Here is a 19,132-nt window from a genome sequence, read left to right on the forward strand (position 1 = left end):
CCAGCCAAGGAGGGTGAATGTCCCCACGGCTCTTACTTTGCTTTCTCCCTCGAATTCCCTCTGCTACATTGGCCCCCAGGGGTGCACTGCTCCCCTGAAAGTTCTGACTGACCTCCCTTCCTGTGATTTCCCTTTAACACAGGTAAGACAGACCGAAATTTTCACCAGGACTTTATTAAACCATGAGTAGTGACAGATGAGACATAAACAGAAATAAAATAATTATAAATAGCCCGACTTACAAAGTCTAAACTGTAATCCTAATAAGCTTCTTCTGAGACTATGTCATAGGCCCTGGCTCTCTACCATGGTTGTAACCACTGTGAGGACCTCATTGCCTTTTTTACCAGCACGTTCCATCAGTACAAAGGTAGTCTAGTCTCAGATCTTTTGTTAAAGTGGAACAACTTAACCTGTTTAATTGAGCGCCATTCCTTCCTCAGCTTAAATCTTGAACCACTGCTACGGCACTGGGGAGGGCCTCCACCTCCTCCCTTCTACCTGGGAGGGGCCACTAACCAGATCCTCCAGTCCTGAAAAAGCCAGTTCCAGGAAGAGAGGCCTCATCAAGAACTGTCCTGCTACATGGACTCAGGTTTCCCAACTCGTCTCTGGTAGATGGACCTGAGGACTCCTGCCTTAGGGAGATGGACGTTCTGGGTTCCCACAGGTTGTCTGACGGGGGTCAAATCTCAACAGCAGGACTGTGGCTGCAAACATTGGGGTGAGGCAGGTATTTGTGCCCTCACTGACCTCTGAATAGACAGTCACAAGGCTGCCATGAGAGGTCTTTCAGAACATGGAGCCAGAGGAGGGGAGGAGGGTCAAGAACGGGGAAAACTGCTCTAACAGATGAAAACCTGTGGTTCTACATCTAACTATCTACATTCTGACTTGCAGAATGGTAGATAGATAGGACTATGTCAAACCTTTTTTTTTGGTGGGGTAGAACACTGAGCTTTTAAAAATATTTATATCTTTTTGACAAAGTAGTTTCCGTTCTGAGAATCCGTTTCAAGGAAATCGTCTGAGATAGGAGCAGTTTGAGCACTGACCAGGTTGCCATAGCATTAGTATAGTAAGTTTTAAATAAACTACATGTGCAATGTTAGAGGACTGATTAAATAAGTAAGAGTACAGCCACATGATGGAATTTGTTGCAGCCACTAAAACTTTGTCTCGAAAAGGTAATAATATGATTGAGTGCTTGCTAGGTAATGTTAAGAGGGAAAAGCAGTTACAATATTATTTCTCTGGTATGATCTCAACTCTGAGGAAAAAACTAAAAGTAAATGTGTCCAAAAAAAAAAAAAGCAGTAATGAGATTATGGGAGATTGATGTTAAATCTGCTTGAATTACTTGTATCATTTTTTAAATGAAGAGTCAATTAAGGGACTTCTCTGGTGGCGCAGTGGTTAAGAATCCACCTGCCAATGCAGGGGGACACGGGTTCGATTCCTGGTCCAGGAAGATCCCACATGCTGTGGAGCAACTAGGCCCTCGTGCCACAACTACTGATCCCATGCGCCACAACTACTGAAGCCCACGTGCCACAACTACTGAAGCCCATGTGCCCTAAAACCTGCATGCCACAACTACTGAGCCTGCACGCCACAACTACTGAAGCCCACCCGCTCTAGGGCCCAAGTGCCGCAACTACTGAGCCCGCGTGCTGCAACTACTGAAGCCCTTGCACCTAGAGCCCATGCTCCACAACAAGAGAAGCCACCACAATGAGAAGCCCGCGCACCGCAACGAAGAGTAGCCCCTGCTTGCCGCAACTAGAGAAAGCCTGCACACAGGAACGAAGACCCAATGTAGCCAAAAAAAAGAGTCAATTAAGCAAAGCTGTTCTGCTTATCACTGTGATACTGAACTCACTATTTTATCCCCCAAACCTGCTTTTCTACCGCATTTTCCTATTGTGGTAGAGAATCTATAGCCACTCATTTTCTCAAGCCCAAACCACCTTCCCTTGTGTGTTTAGCCGGGAACTTCTTCCATTTCCCAGCTGCCACAGTGATGCAAGGCCTGGCCTTGTTTCTCTCTCAGCTAAGATAAGGGGACAGAAGAGAGAGAAAACAGCTTGTCCTCTGACTTGCCACTAGCTCCTTGCTGTCTGTTCTCACTTTGCCTGAGAAGCATTAACCCTGTGTACCTGTTCCTAAGGTGAAAAGGAGGAGTTTCTCCATTTTACTCTCATGAGAGTATAACGGTCCCTCCCACTCCTTCTTAGGCTGGAGCTGTGTGATGTAAATGTATATGCTTGGTAGCTCAGGAAAGTTAATTGTTTTTTGGGGGTTTTTTTTTGGCTGCACCATGCAGCATGTGGGATCTTAGTTCCCCAACCAGGGATCAAGCCCGTGCCCCCTGCAGTGGAAACGTGGATTCTTAACCACTGGACTGCCAGAGAAGTCCCAGGAAAGTTCATTGGTTTTGGTTTTGGTTTTTGTTTCTGGCTATCATTTTATACATTACCTGAGTTAATCAGTTGAAATAATGATTGAACAGAAATAGAAAAATAGATGAGCTTGCCCTGAGAATAAACCAGTTTTGTCTTCACAGAATTTGCTAATTGAATGACTTTTCTGCCCGTCTTCTGACTCATCAGGGAAGTCCTCTCTGGGCATGGCCCTCTTCCGTCTGGTGGAGTTATCTGGAGGCTGTATCAAGATCGACGGAGTGAGAATCAGTGATATCGGCCTTGCTGACCTCCGGAGCAAACTCTCCATCATTCCCCAAGAGCCGGTGCTCTTCAGCGGCACTGTCAGGTGAGGAGCTCAGCACCCACATGTTTCGTGCCACATTTCAGGCCAGGTGGGCATGTTAGAGCCCCCATCGGGGACTGAGATCTAGTGGCCTCTGATCTAGCGCTTTCCCACGGCACCATGTGCTCCCCATTGCAGAAGGGGCAGCTCCAGTGTGCGAGCCACCTCATTAGCTAAGTGGGACCCAGAGGCCGTGCAGCGTGGCGGCAAGAAGTCAGAGACATCTGGACTGTGTGTCTTAGACAAGTTAACCACGCCTAAGCTTGTTTTCTCCTCCATGAAATGGGGATACTACTAAGCCCTATTGTTGTGAAGGTTGAATAAATTTGTGCAAATTTTATACAAGCACAGAGGCTGGCAAAGGGCGAGCATCCTATACATGGTAGCAGCCATCATCGTCCTCCCCGTGCTGTACTCTCTTCTAGGTACCCTCCAAGTCACAGTTCTCACGATGGTCTTCAGGCATTATTACTACTCACGTTTTTTCATCTTCCAGTATCTTTCCCCCGCCTTTTGTTCTTACTCTAGAATGATGCCTGTCTCTGAAATCTGCCAGATTGCCAAAGATAAAATAACTAAGAAGGATATATGTTTAACCCCGTTATCTTTTCCTAGGCTTTATTCTACCTTTAGCCTGAAGCTTCTGCCTCCTAAAAGCAATGTGTTTCCATAATTTGAGTCCATTTCTATTTAAGTTGACTCCTTCTAAATAAAAACAGCTTTAACTATACAGTTGACCTAGATAGGACTCCTTTTATTAAATCACTCTAAAAGTGATATTGCCATTCCCTCTTTAATTTTTAGCAGTTTCCAAAAAAAAAAAAAAGGTACCAACTTAATTTCAAATAACCACAGGCAATGTTCAGACTTGTCTTTAAAACTAGGCCTCCACACACACACACACCCGCCCCGCTTTCTTCAGAAGTGGCATTTGAACCCACTGATTTAAGGAGGTTTGGTGGATAAGCTGACTTCTCACCTGCATTCATGTGGAGTCAGTGCTCTTGGGTGTGTTTACTTTGGCATTTCTCTAAAACACTAATGAATTTGGACAGCATAGACTGGATCTGTTGATGAGGATATCATTCCCTTTGGGTACTGAGATAACAAGGTTAAACAAGCAACATTAAAGAGAATTATAATTTATTGAAGACTCAGGTCTAAAATTAAGAAATTGAAAGGTGTTGCCAAATCTGCTCTTCCTTCCCATAAATCTCTCTAATTTTAGATGCCACAGAAATGCCTTTGAGAATAAAATTAACCTTATAATTTTGGCTCAGGAAAAAGAACCGTATTTTTCTTAATTTTTTAAATCATCATTTAGAAGAGAACTAGGATATATGACAAACCCACAGCCAACATCATTCTCAGTGGTGAAAAACTGAAACCGTTTCCTCTAAGATCAGGAACAAGACAAGGTTGCCCACTCTCACCACTGTTATTCAGCATAGTTTTGGAAGTGTTAGCCACAGCAATCAGAAAAGAAAAAAATAAAAGGAATCCAAAGTGGAAAAGAAGAAGAAAAACTGTCACTGTTTGCAGATGACATGATACTATACATAGAGAATCGTAAAGATGCTACCAGAAAACTACTAGAGCTAATCAATGAATTTGGTAAAGTAGCAGGATACAAAATTAATGCACAGAAATCTCTTCCATTCCTATACAAGAATGATGGAAAATCTGAACGAGAAATTAAGGAAACACTCCCATTTGCCATTGCAACAAAAAGAATAAAATACCTAGGAATAAACCTGCCTAAGGAGAAAAAAGACCTGTATGCAGAAAACTACAAGACACTGATGAAAGAAATTAAAGATGATACAAACAGATGGAGAGATATACCATGTTCTTGGATTGGAAGAATCAACATTGTGAAAATGACTCTACTACCCAAAGCAATTTACAGACTCAATGCAATCCCTATCAAACTACCAATGGCATTTTTCACAGAACTAGAACAAAAAATTTCACACTTTGTATGGAAACACAAAAGACCCCAAACAGTCAAAGCAATCTTGAGAAAGAAAAACGGAGCTGGAGGAATCAGACTCCCTGACTTCAGACTATACTACAAAGCTACAGTAATCAAGACAATATGGTACTAGCACAAAAACAGAAATATAGATCAATGGAACAGGATAGAAAGCCCAGAGATAAACCCATGCACCTATGGTCACCTTATCTTTGGTAAAGGAGACAAGAATATACAACGGAGGAAAGACAGCCTCTTCAATAAGTGGTGCTGGGAAAACTGGACAGCTACATGTAAAAGAATGAAATTAGAACACTTCCTAACACCGTACACAAAAATAAGCTCAAAATGGATTAAAGACCTAAATGTAAGGCCAGACACTATAAAACTCTTAGAGGAAAACATAGGAAGAACACTGTTTGACATAAATCACAGCAAGATCCTTTTTGACCCACCTCCTAGAGAAATGGAAATAAAAACAAAAATAAACAAATGGGACTGAATTAAACTTAAAAGCTTTTGCACAACAAAGGAAACCATAAACAAGACAAAAAGAGAACCCTCAGAATGGGAGAAAATATTTGCAAACGAAGCAACTGACAAAGGATTAATCTCCAAAATTTACAAGCAGCTCATGCAGCTTAATATCAAAAAAACAGAATGGGCAGAAGACCTAAATAGACATTTCTCCAAAGAAGATATACAGATTGCAAACAAACTCATGAAAGGATGCTCATCGCCAATCATTAGAGAAATGCAAATCAAAACTACAATGAGGTATCACCTCACAATGGTCAGAATGGCCATCATCAAAAAATCTACAAACAATAAATGCTGGAGAGGGTGTTGAGAAAAGGGAACCTTCTTGCACTGTTGGTGGGAATGTAAATTGATACGGCCTCTAGGGAGAGCAGTATGGATATCCCTTTAAAAACTAAAAATAGACTTACCATATGACCCAGCAGTCCCACTACTGGGCATATACCCTGAGAAAACCATAATTCAAAAAGAGACATGTACCACAGTGTTCATTGCAGCTCTATTTACAATAGCCAGGACATGGAAGCAACCTAAGTGTCCATCGACAGATGAATGGATAAAGAAGATGTGGCACATATATACAGTGGAATATTACTCAGCCATAAAAAGAAACAAAATTGAGTTATTTGTAGTGAAGTAGATGGACCTAGTCTGTCATACAGAGTGAAGTAAGTCAGAAAGAGAAAAACAAATACCGTATGCTAACACATATATGGAATCTAAAAAAAAAAAAAAATGGTTCTGACAGGGAAGGGTAAGCTGGGACAAAGTGAGAGAGTAGCATCGACATAGATACAGTACCAAAGGTAAAATAGATAGCTAGTGGGAAGCAGCTGCATAGCACAGGGAGATCAGCTCGGTGCTTTGTGACCACCTAGAGGGGTGGGATAGGGAGGGTGAGAGGGAGAAGCAAGAGGGAGGAGATATGGGGATATATGTATACGTATAGCTGTTTCACTTTGTTATACAGCAGAAACTAACACAACACTGTAAAGCAATTATACTCCAATAAAGATGTAAAAAATAATAATAAATTTTTAAAAAAGAGAACTAGGAAGTAAGGCATGTTAAACGTTAGACTTCCCTTGAATATGCTGCCACCAAGAAGTATCAGTGTTCATTTCACATTTTTACAGCCCTTCGTTTGGGTCTGTGACTCGGGCTTCTGGAGTTAATGGTTAAGCATTTACCTGCTGGCTACTGTTTGTAGAACACTGTGGAAGCACAGCCTTCGTGGGAGATGGGGCCATTTGCTATCAGCTCCAGAGATATGTCGCCACTTGATGGACAGGCTCAGTGGCTGGTGTGCTGTTGACTGGGTTTTTAGTAATTGAGCTCAGAGCGCTGTGCAAACCTAGGAAATCATATAAGTTTCACTTTCTGCCTGCTGTAATTTTGACTTTTTAAGTCGGTAGTAGACACTGAGGAAAAATTAAATCCCAGACCTTCTATCTTCCCTTTATCCCCTCAGGTTTCTCATAGGTTTCAAAGAATATCCAGCTTTTGGTGTTCTTCTGCTTTTGTTAGAAAATTAGGCGGCCTATAATGAGTTTCCCAAGGCAAAGGCAGGGTAGATCAGCTGCTTCCTCAGCTACCTCCTGGAGACTCTGAATTTGGAAACTGTATCTCCACTGCCTTGAACCAGCATTGGGTGTGCGTACGTCTCCTGGAGATACCAACATGCCGTTAAAACATATCAGGAGCTCTTAGAGGGAAATCAACGTAAAACCAAAATCAAACAAACAGAACTCAGAGAATTTTGCAAGTTAAACATTTCTGAATTGTTCTGCATACAAATATAAATAAATCATAGACCAGATCATTGAGGGGCACACTCCTGCCTAGATTGGCCAGAATCTCAGTCCATTCCAATAGCGCATCCTGCCCTCCCTCATCCAACTGTCTGGGTTTGAATTGTAGGGCCCGTGTTTCTGTGGCCAGTGCCTTTCCTCTGCCTTTTGCCCTAATGGTTGGCTCCAGGAAGAGAGGTCCCGTCTCATCCAGCCCTAAACACTTTTGTTGACCTTCCCTCTTTCGTGGTCCTGGCACTCCTTTCCTTTCCCCAGAGGACCTGTGCTTCCTGGTCTCAGGAAGCCTATCTCTTTGCCTCTGCTGTAACCAGCTCCTGCCCAAATGCTTTCCATCCTTGTGGACTATCTGCAGCCTGCCTTGGCTGACGGTTAATCTGCCCCTTAGTGAGACTAGTTGTCCTCAGCTGTCACTCTAGTGACAGAGCTGTCACTCAGTCTCCTTGTGGGGGGTGAGCACTTCTCATCACCTGGAGCATCTCTGCCTGGCATCCCTTCATTAGCCAGAGGCAGTGTTCTCAGTTCTTCCTGTTCAGCTGCTCTCTCTCCTTTTCCAACTGCCCATTAATTTTTTTTTTTTCTGCTTTTGAGGAATATTTCAAGCTCTCAACTCAAAATCACAACAAAAAACAACTGAGCCCACAGCTGACCCACTCTGCTTTGGTTCATTCTGGGCCCAGACACCTTCAAGCACAAGCACCTAGCGCTCTAGAGGGGATGGAAGTTGCTCCAGATTTGAAGCAGAATCTTAGAATCTCAAGGTCTTTCATTTGTCTTTGAATTATTCTGTTGTTTAAGGGACCCCCTTTTACTTTTTTTGATGTCTTAGACCCTGTGGAACTGGGGAATTCCCCCAAAGCTTCTAATCTCAATGTCAGAAAGTAATGCTAAGTCTAGGATCGCTATATGAAGAACACTAGATGTTATCTAACTTTTGTTGAAGTCCTTCTGGCTGGGGGTATATGGGAAATCTCTGTACCTTCTTCTCAATTTTGCTGTGAACCTAAAACTGCTCTAAAAAAAATTGTCTTTAAAAAAAAAAGAAAAAGGTCCTTTGGTGCCAGATACTGCTGCTCTAAAGAACAACAACAATAATAGTAGTAGCTAAGCATATTGAGGACTTATTACGCGGTGAACTGTCCTAAGCATTTAAGTTGTATTAATTCATCAAACACTCAAAACTCAAATGAGGTAGGTGCTATTATTATGCCTATTTTATAGATGAAGAAGCTAAAACCCAGAGTGGTTCAATAATTTGCCCAAAGATAAGAACCTGGGCTGTCTGGCTGAGAGCCTGGGCTCTCCCTCACTCCGCTCACTGTATTGTCTCTGAAGTTATCACCACAGCCCCCTTAGTCACTACCTTGAGAGGTAATCTCTTTCTCCAAAAACTAGGGTTGCGCCTGCTGCCGCAGGGGTCTTGACCATTAGTTACCTTTCTTTTTCTGACATCTTCAAACTCTCATCTGCTTTCAGATTTGCACAGCCTCTGTCCCCCTTCTTGAAAAACATTTTCACACAACCTCTGCTGTTCTCTTAGTCTTTTTCATGTACTCTTAACTAAAAGCCAAGCCTTGTTTCTGAATAACTATTTTGAGTTTTCCTTTAACTTCCTGAGAGACGGAGGTCTGAGGGTCCCGTAGTCTCCTGTCCTGAGGCTGAGGCTGCAGGGAGGCACACACCACCGACAGAGGACGATGTGGTTCAGCATGGTGTCTTCTGTGTGCCTGGAGGGGATTGCTGTATCCTCAAACATCCCGGTAGATACTCTTGACCTTAATCAGTAGTAATCAGTATCAGTAATCAGTAATCTTAGTCAATAGGTAAACTTAGAATATTGCTAAAAATAACATATAAAGAACCAAAGATGAAAATGCACTTTGAGCAACATAGGACTCCAGGAGTTCCGACTGTTAAAAAATAAGTGCCTTCATGCTCAGATGCTTTTCTTTCCATCTACCCAGCTGAGTACTTGATGCCGTGGATGTATAACTTCGCTTTCATTCGTATCTGTGGGTGAGACCAGGACCATCTGGCCCCTCTATTGAGGGTATATATTTCTTTTTCATTCCTGATTGAGTTCCCTGTTGAGATCAGTCTGGTCTGCCTTAATGTGCATGTTTACCACCTGCTGGTGTACGTAAATATTCCTTACATATCTGGAACCCATTGCTTAGTCTTGGGAGTCTCCTTCAGCTGGTGTGATGGGCCTGGGCGGGGTTGAATGTCAAGCCCCTCTATGTGTCTGCCGAGTCTGATGGGGCAGCTGCTCAGTGAGCAGTACACTCTTGCGTACTTACTATTTGTCTGGTAAGAGGTGTCTGACGAATTACTAGATGTATTTGTATTCTCGGCACGCTGCCACAAAGTACCACAAACTGGGTGGCCCCAAACCACAGAAATTTATTCTCTCACAGTTTTGGAGGCTAGAAGTATGAAATCAAGTTGTCAGCAGGGCTATGCTCCCTCTGAAACCGGTAGGATCCTTCCTTGCCTCTACTACATTCTAGTGGTTTGCCAACAGTCTTTGGTGTCCTTGGCTTGTAGGTTCATCATCCCGGTCTCTGCCTCTGTTGCCACATGGGCCCTCTCATTCTGTGTCTCTGTCTTTATGTGGCTCTCTTATAAGGACATCAGTCCTACTAGATTAAGGGTCCACCCTACCTCATTACTCCAGGATGACCTCATCTTAACTAATACCATCTACACTGACCCTATTTCCAGATAAGGTCACATTCTTAGGTACTGAGGGTTAGATTTCAACATATCTTTTTGGGAGATACTTTTCAACCCATAACAATAGGCATCACTGTACAGTATTAAAGAACACTTCCTAGACTAAGTCTAGGGAAACTGTACACATTCCTTTCCTGGAAACCAACATTACAGACCCTTCAATCTTGAACATATGTTTGTTGAGGTCTTTAACTCTGTTCAAAGGACTCAACTCAGCAGACATGGGAGGAATCTGAACAAGTGGTAGAATCTAAAACCTTGAATTACACATTCCTTCCAGGAAGAGGTAGAGAAAGGGAAGATTTAAGAGGTAGGAGATGGGCTAAACCGGAAATCCAGAAAGTGAGGTATCAAACCATAGGTGGCAATTTATCAAGTTATTGGTGCTGGGAATTCCAGCCTTAGGTAATATGGATTTTCCTCTGGCAAATAGACCACAGCAGTGGCAACTGGGCAGTGTTCAGAGACCCCAAAAGGCAGATATTTATAATCAGGGAGCTCACAGATAAAACCAGAGCACGGTGGGGCCCCGAAACTTGGGAGCCTGAGCAGGCTGTCAAGATAGGAACCTGGGCCCATGGAGACACAACAGGAACTGACCTAGCAGAACTGTCCGACAGGGGGAGATTCTAGCTCGATAGGGTCCCATGACGCTAAGTGGGAATCACAGTCAGAGCAGGATGCAGATCCAGAGCAGCCCGGCACTAAACCACATGTGCACCAACTTCGGGTCCTACTGCCCGAGGTCAGAGTTGATTCCCTGTAATGGGCAGAGGCCATTCTCCAGCGTGCAGTCCCGTGGGGCAGCTGGATAGAGACCAAGGTGGAGGGCAAGGAGCAAGAGACCAGGCAAAGCAGGACATGACCCCTGTATGGAACCAGTTGTGATTTCCCGCTGGGCGGGTGCCCCTTCTGTCTAGGTTTGATGAGGACTTCCGAAGACTCTTGTAAAGAGCTCCGAGGAACTTGTTTTTTTAAAAAAAAAAAGAAAGAGAAAACAGAGCTCTGAGCATTATGGTTCAAAAGTGAGACGCCTGTTGTGACCCCTAAGGTCAGGAAATCTGCTATAAACTATGAGAAAGTCCATATTAGACACAAAAGGAGAGAAAATATTTTATTGTGAAAACTTGCATTGCCATCTAGATAAATGTCACTCAGAGGCTGTACTAATCTTGTTGTTGTTGTTGTTTTGGGGGGGGTGGATTGTGCTAATCTTGCCCCATGGGAATTCCCACCAGTCTGTGTTGAACCAAACAAAAACGTGATTAACCTTTTATCCCTCAGACTTGGGATGGAGAACACAGGTTTCACCCTGATCTGTTGGTGTATCAGTGTACAAGGCAGCTGGAGAGAGAGCAGATCTCATCAACCCTGAGGCAAGCTCAGGCAGACTCCAGAGTGTTAGAGGGACAAGCAAGATCAGGTGCTTTCAGCATCTCTTTTTGATTAGAAGCAGGTGAGCTTCTCCTTAGACTTAGGCCCATGCTCTGCCATTTCAGTTTTAGACCATCATTCTTTAAGTGAGAGGGCTCTTCCTAGATGGCATGCCTGCAGAGAATGTCTTCCCCATCTAGACCATTCACGGCTAGGACTTGATCAGAACTATTTCGGATCCTGGTATTCAGGATCCTGGGATTATTGTGTCCACTTGGAAAATGCATCAAATATAAGAGTCAAAACCACCAAGCAGTGCAACCAGGCATCTAAAGTGACCATGTCCCCTGTCAGTTTAACAGCTACCAGCTATCAAGTGTCTGCCGTGTTCCAGACACTGTATCTACACAGCTTTAATGTTCACAGCAGCCTACCAGGTTGTGTCACTATCCCCCCATTTTATAGATGAGGAGACTGAGGACTAACTTGTCCAAGGTCACGCGGATGGTAAGAGGCAGAGCAGGGATCGAACCCAGTCTGCCCGGATCCTGTGTGTGCACACACCGCCCTCCACCATGCTGCTTTCTGCCTCTGTTATTACTGAAAATACTTAAGTTGTGACATACTAATGTGTTATCAGGACCTCAAATAAGCATGGGAGGAATAAGTTCTTCTTTCTTACAAAAAATATTAGACAGTATACATGGGCTACAACAGTGAATAAGATCCAGACAAGGATTCTAATCCAATGGAGGAGAGAGACAAGTGAACAAAGTGACGAGTGCCATTATAGGGGTGGGCAGGGGGACCACCAGTCCAAGCTTGAAGGGTAAGGAGACACTTCCTGAAGACCCCATCTAAGTTGAGAGCTGAAGGACAAGAAGGAATCACAGCCAGGGAATAAGAACAATGATAATAATAACACAGTAATTGTAGCTCTCACGTACACACTGCCGGTCCTGCCGCAGGTACTGCTGTAAGTGCTTTATACATGTGAAATATAGTCCCCGAAACAACCTTTTTGAGAAGGTGCTCTTTTATCCCTGTCTTACAGTTGAGGGAACTGAAGCGTAGAGTAGTTAGGCTAACTTGGCCAAGGTCACACAGCTGTCATTGATAGAAGCTGTGAAGGAGTCAGGCAGTCTGGCTCCAGAGCCCTTGTCTTACCAGTGCCTCTCAAGTAAAAAGGTGGGGAGAGGTCGCATGTTCTAAGTCGGGGGAAGCACACGTGCAAAGGGTCACGAGAGAGCAGGGCTGGTTAGAGAGTTGCTCAGGAGTCCGGAGATGGCGTGTGCCTACCTGCGTTCTCCTCTCAGGCAGAATTCTGCTTTAATGACCTGCTTGCGTTTGCACGCCTGGGATTAGTCTCCACAGACACAGAGACGAGTGTGGATCAGAGCTAAGGTTCTCTCAAATATTTTTCTATTTCCCATATGCCAACCATAATTTATGAGCAAAGCAAATTATACCTAATACCTTTCAGATTACTAGACCCACAAACGCGATGTTTAGATCGAGACAAGACACCCCAAATTAATGCAACAGCCCCCTTTCCACCCAATATGTTTCATCACCACCTGTTCACCCTCATCCTCCATGACAAAGAGCTTTTTCTCCTGTCTTTAACACTTCCAGAAATACCTAGACCTGTTCTTTTGGTATCAATCTTGATGTCCTTGAGGTGGATACTGTTAGTACAGTAAGCAAGAGTCCCCAAACTAGTTTTCGGTGCCAGTAAAATCCTTCCTCCTGAACCCATTATGCTCAGCCTTCTCCTCTGCCTTCCTGCTGGATTGGCTCCTTTCCTGGTCAGCTAGCTGTTGAGACCCCTGCTCAGTGACAGGCTCTCACCCTGGTGCAGCAAGAAGAAAGAGGGCGTTTTTCTAAGTTTATACATATAAGAGAGAGATTTTAACATGTATATGCATAGAAAAAATCTAGAAGGATCTATGCCAAAGAGCTAACAGTGGTTGTTTCTGAGGGTCTGATAAGAAGTCATTAAACATACATTAGTTTTTGTTTTGTCTTTGTATGTCTATATCTCCTAATTTTTCTATAACTAACTTGTATCATTTACATAATAAAAATAATAAAGTTTTGTAAAGAAGAAAGAGGCTCATTCCTGCGACAGGCAGGCAGCAGCGCTCCCATCTCAGCCTCCCGCTGTGGCTGGATGGAGTTTGAGCCCCAGTGTCTAAACCTTTACCACAGTCAGCCTGTGCAGCATGGTCACGTACATGTTGGATCCTTGAGAATTCCTGTTATGTTTCTCACTAGGTCCAATTTGGATCCCTTCAACCAGTACACTGAAGACCAGATCTGGGATGCCCTAGAAAGGACACACATGAAAGAATGTGTAAGTAAAGAACTGACGGAGAGTTTTGCTGGCATTTCAGGGCTGGAAACACAGTGATGCTGTGGTCAGTCTCCAGCCTGCTGTGGCTGCCTCTGTCCAGCCCAGCCTTTCCCTCCACCTCCAGGATGTCTGTGGAGGAGCACTTCAGAGCAGGGCTTCCCAGGCATTTCAGAAAGGGCATAAAGGTTGTTCTCTCCCGACCCTCACCTCCCCGCTTAGCCCCCTCCCATGGTCATATTGCCCCTTTTACTATCCATTCATTGAGAAGATATTAATGACAACCACTCAGAATTCAGTCATGCTTTAAAATCAAGTTCTATTCTTATTCATTATAACAGTACAACATCTTTTTGAAGCATCTATATATGTGTAAGAGATATATCACTTGTGGAGAAAGTGTGTGTATGGATTCACAGACCTCTTAAGGTAACTCAGCAGGCCCCGTCCAGGGGCCACAATCTACAGATACCCCTGGCCTGAAGTAGGGTCTCTTGTGTTCCTGTGCACAAGCCCAGGGTCTCTTCCGCTAATTCAACTAGATCCGCTCTGCCTTCACCTTTATATCGGGCTGCCTCAAACAAGTTCACTTGAAGAACAGGTTCTATAGTTTATGGAAAGAAAGGTTTGACAGCCATGGGCCTACAGCTTTGGACTTCAGAAAGAGAGTAATTTCGTCTACCCCATTTCTCATCGCATGACCATATTTTCAGAACCAAAAATGACAGGCTTTGGGGACGAAATATTGGAATTTCTGGGACGTTTTGATGATATGAGACTAATAGAATAGTTTAGCTGAAATATGGAATGGCCTAGAAAATGTGGTCCTACTACGTGATCATCACACCTGTACCTTCTTTCTAGATGAGCTAGGTTCTGGGCTAATAATTCTTTCAACTGTTTCAGAATAATTTATTTTTGCCACTGGATTTTTGACAAAATTTAGATTCTTTTTTTTTTTTCCTATCTTTCAAAATTTACTTTTTTTTTTTTTTTTTTACCCTTCTAATCTCGACTTCCTTTCTCCCTAGATTGCTCAGCTACCTCTGAAACTTGAATCTGAAGTGATGGAGAATGGGGATAACTTCTCAGTGGGGGAACGGCAGCTCTTGTGCATAGCTAGAGCCTTGCTCCGTCACTGTAAGGTAAGGCAGTTTGGTGGGTGGCGGGGAAGGGGGATCAGCAGAGATGCGCAGGAAGATGGAAGAACAGCTTTTGCCTGTGGCATGAGGTCCAAAGGCATCCCTGGCTCTGAGCCCAGCAGCACTTCTTAAGAGTGTGCCCAGAGATGTTTCTAAATTAACCTTGACACAATTTGGGTATATGGATATTTTGTTTGCTTGTTTGTTTTTATTTTTAACTTCCCTGAGCCTTCAGTTTCCAAAGGCAACTTGTTTCTAGTCACTGAGTAGTTGTAGTACTGGAAACCATGGATTTGAAAAATTTTAAAACTACAAGACACATCCAGGTCCTCAAATCCAGTCCCCTCATTTTAAAACTGGAAAAGGGAGGTCCAGAAAGATTACTGTACGTGTTTAGAATTACAGAGCAAGTGGGGCGAGTCTTTTGTTAGATCAGTATTTCACATATATCCTTTCATTCATGGAAATCAAGGCAAACCTAAGGGTTTGAAGTTATATCAGTTCTAAGCAAAACAGTATTTTTACATATGCGTGTACCTATTTAGAAAAAAATATATACGGTGTAAAATTCAACTCATAAAATACATTTTAGTGAAACCTAGATTAACCAGAATGCTTAAGGAATTGGTTGGACCCCTCTTTTTCTTCTCTTCCCCGGCAGATTTTGATTCTAGATGAAGCCACAGCTGCCATGGACACGGAGACAGACTTGCTGATCCAAGAGACCATCCGAGAAGCATTTGCCGACTGCACCATGCTGACGATTGCCCATCGTCTACATACAGTCCTGGGCTCTGATAGGATTATGGTGCTGGCCCAGGGGCAGGTACTGAGCCCCCAAGGGACCTTGGCTTGGCATGTGGCCTTGTCTGGGAGGGAAACTGGCCCCTGGCAGGATTGGGCAGATGGCCCTCTTAGAGTAGTCTGAGCATTCAGATAAGCAGCCATAATGACTGTAGTCTGGTGCCTTTTGGGTGGGATGCAGCCCTCCCAGTCAAGAGATTGAGCTGGGAGCACTCTTATGGGGTTCTCATTATGCTTTACTACCTGTTCTTTTGTTGCTTGTAAACAGTAACATTTTGACTTAGGTCAGAGAGCACATGTACTTAGTAATTCACTCACATGCACAAGAATTTCCCAAAGCTACTGAGACCAGCCACTATATGTCTGCTTTCTTTGTTTGTTTTTTAATTAATTAATTAATTAATTTTTGGCTGCGTTGTGTCTTTGTTGCTACGTGTGGGCTTTCTCTAATTGTGTTGAGTGGGGGCTACTCTTTGCTGTTGTATGCAGGCATTGCGGTGGCTTCTCTTGTTGTGGAGCATGGGCTCTAGGCGCGCAGGCTTCAGTAGTTATGGCACGTGGGCTTCAGTAGTTGTGGCACACAGGCTCAGTAGTTGTGGCTCGCGGGCTCTAGAGCACAGGCTCAGCAGTTGTGGCGCATGGGCTTCGTTGCTCTGTGGCATATGGGATCTTCCCGGACCAGGGCTCGAACCTGTGTCCCCTGCATTGGCAGGCGGATTCTTAACCCCTGCACCACCAGGGAAGTCCCTATATGTCTGCTTTTTACAGTCATGTAGTGGTGCCAAACTTCTTGCTGGTCCCAGCTTTCCAACAATCTGGCCCCCCAGCCTTCTTCGTTTCCTGCTATTTCCTTGCAGTGCTGTTGGCTATAAACAATCTTGAATCCCCTAAGCTTTTTCACCTCTGTGTCTTACTCATACAGTCCCATCTACCGAAAATGCCCTTTCCTCTTGTTCCCTCTCCCATATGGATCTGCTTATAATCTGCCTATCCCTCAATAGGGCCAGTGTCTACCTTTCCCCTTATGATGCAGGATGTCTGCTCTAGCACCCAACGTCATACCCTCACACAGCCAGTCCTAAGGAAGAACACTTTGTCCTTATGCCTGTCTCTCGGTCAGGACAACCTTTCCTAGAAGCACCCTAGGAGATGTCCCCTTCCTCTCCTTGGCCAAAGTTGTGTTCCATGCCTTTGCCCTGCAGCAGGGGAGGCTGGGAGAGTATGTGTCCTCTCTCATGGGAGGCAGGTTCTGCCAGCATATCATTCATTTTCTACTGAAATATGATTTCCAGTGGCCGCCTAGAAGTCCATCACAGGAATGGATAATTGTCTGAGTTGATTATACTGACTTTATACTCACTTCCCTTTTTCCCCCTGCCAACTAGGCATCCTGAGCTGTTCCTTTTCTAGCCATAGATTCAGATCAGGTTGCACAACAAGATGACATTTGCCTGGTATGCCTTTGACTTGAGCTGCAATTTTTTCCTCTGCAGCTTATAGGACCTTGTTGATTGATTCCTTCATACCCAAGGCTGAAAGAATTGAGATTTATGTGAAGGAGGTCTGGAGGTTTTTCTCTCTAACCTTTCTCTTAACTAAACCCTGGTTAGTCGGAAAAAAAAAAAAAAAGAACCCATTTGGGCATGACAAGGCTAGTTGAATTGCCACCTTGATTCCATCCTCAGGGGGCTTTGGGCTTTGCCCCCGTTCCTGAGCAGTGGATCCTCTAAATCACCCCATGTGTCCCCGAGTCACATTTTGATACCATCTCCTTCCTTTACAGGTGGTGGAGTTTGACACCCCATCGGTCCTTCTGTCCAATGACAGCTCCCGGTTCTATGCCATGTTTGCTGCTGCAGAGAACAAGATTGCCGTCAAGGGCTAACTCCTCCCGCCGCTGCCCAAGTCTCTTTTCTTTGGAGCATTGCCATTCCCTGCCTGGGGCGGGCCCCTCATCGTGTCCTCCTGCCGAAACCTTGCCTTTCCCGATTTTATCTTTAGCACAGCAATTCAGGATTGGCTTGTGTGTTTCACTTTTAGGGAGAGTCATATTTTGATTATTGTATTTATTCCATATTCATGTAAACAAAATTTAGTTTTTGTTCTTAATTGCACTCTAAAAGGTTCAGGGAACCGTTATTATATATGTATCAGAGGCCTATAATGAAGCTTTATACGTGTAGCTATATCTATATATAATTCTGTACATAGCCTATATTTCCAGTGAAAATGTAAGCCGTTTATTTTATATTAAAATAAGCACTGTGCTAAGAACAGTGCAGATTCCTTTCTATCATTTTTGTACAGTTTGCTGCACTAGGATCTGGTTTCACTATTAGACTATAGGAAGGGTAGCATATGTTCTTCCCCAGCTGGTTGTTTCATGGTGCCGGGTTTTCTGGGTGTCCAAAAGGAAGGCGTGTGGCAATAGCGGGCCCTCCAGTGGGCCCCCTGCCGCCTCCCCAGCAGCCACTCCCTGGCGGGGTGGAGCGGGGGCCACTGGAGGCCACGCAGAGCACCGTGAATTCTCAGGGCTCCTGCTTTCTGTCCTGTTGTCACTTCACTGTTTCTGTCGGGAGAGCAGTGGGGCAAAGTCCCAGACCCCTCTTCGTTCCCTCCGTCGGAAATGAGAATCGCCGAGACGTTCCTCGGTGAGGGGGGAGTGTCCTTCCTACTTTCCTCCTTTTCTCTGCTGTTTCTCAACAAGCATCGAGTCTGTTCCAAGTGTCCCACTGCCTCAGGTTCCTAACGCTGGCCACCGCACAGCGCTCTCCGGCTCCTCAACCCGTCGGTCCGAACCCTGGAGCCAACTGCTGCTTTTCCCGGTGGTACTTCTTCATTTGCCTTCATTTGCCCCACGAGCCCACAGTTCAGTGACAGGGTTCAGGATTTTGTGGGTCTTTTCCCCTTTCTCCCTGTGGTCGCTGCAGAGTCTCTTCCTCTCTCCAAAGTCTGCGACTTTAAGCAGCTCTTGCTCATCAGTGTCTCACACTGGTGTAGAAGTTTTTTGTACTGTAAAGAGACCTACCTCAGGTTCTGAGTGCCGTGTGGTTCGGTGTGTTCCCACAAACCCCGTTTGTGCTCTGGGGCCAGTAGCTCAGGTGGGCGTGGTCGCTGCTGTCATCCGTCCAATGGTCAGCGTTGCATGTCGTGACCAACTAGACATTCTGTCGCCTTAGCATGTTTGCTGAACACCTTGTGGAGGCAAAAATCTGAAAAAGTGAATAAAATTATTTTGGATTTTCTAAAACTCTTGGTGTATAAAATAATTCTCTGGGAGGGGAACAAGCTGTCTTTGAATGGCTTCGGAGTCCCGGAGCCTCGGATCTGAATATCCAGCTGTGGAGTGACAGATGGGAGGGCCCAGTAGCAGAGCTGGTTGGTTGCAAGGGGCGTGGAACCCCACTTGCCTGGAATCACTGCGGCGGGCCTTAGTCCCTCCAGCCTGTGTTCCTGGGCATGGTCGTCAAACCAAGCTCCTGTGCTGCTAATAAGAGGGTGGGGAGTGGGAAGGGATGTGGTAAGATGGATGGTTGTGGTGAAACACATTTTAAATGAAGTTTGTTGAGGGTTCTCAGCAATTCAAACAATATAATGGCCCTTTCAGCCAATTCATTCAGGTTAACTCATT

General features: G+C 44.5%; 1 protein-coding gene across 5 annotated transcripts in view; it reads left to right on the plus strand.

Annotated features, from left to right (window-relative positions):
* The window catches only part of ABCC5 (ATP binding cassette subfamily C member 5), a 194,906-nt gene extending 176,155 nt beyond the window's left edge, over positions 1-18,751 (plus strand). For 4 of the 5 annotated variants that reach the window (XM_060298352.1, XM_030862253.2, XM_030862263.2 and 1 more), the window contains 5 exons: positions 2,613-2,772; positions 13,480-13,558; positions 14,587-14,700; positions 15,359-15,523; positions 17,285-18,751. In XM_060298352.1, coding sequence (XP_060154335.1) covers positions 2,613-2,772; positions 13,480-13,558; positions 14,587-14,700; positions 15,359-15,523; positions 17,285-17,386 — 620 coding nt within the window. In that variant the 3' untranslated portion in view covers positions 17,387-18,751. Of the gene's footprint in view, positions 1-443; positions 1,314-2,612; positions 2,773-13,479; positions 13,559-14,586; positions 14,701-15,358; positions 15,524-17,284 lie in introns of those variants that run through there. The other variant, XM_070045473.1, reaches the window with a different exon arrangement.
* The last annotated feature ends 381 nt before the right edge of the window (positions 18,752-19,132 follow it).

This window comes from Globicephala melas, chromosome 4, assembly GCF_963455315.2.
Source record: "Globicephala melas chromosome 4, mGloMel1.2, whole genome shotgun sequence".
NCBI classification, from domain to species: Eukaryota; Metazoa; Chordata; class Mammalia; order Artiodactyla; family Delphinidae; genus Globicephala; species Globicephala melas.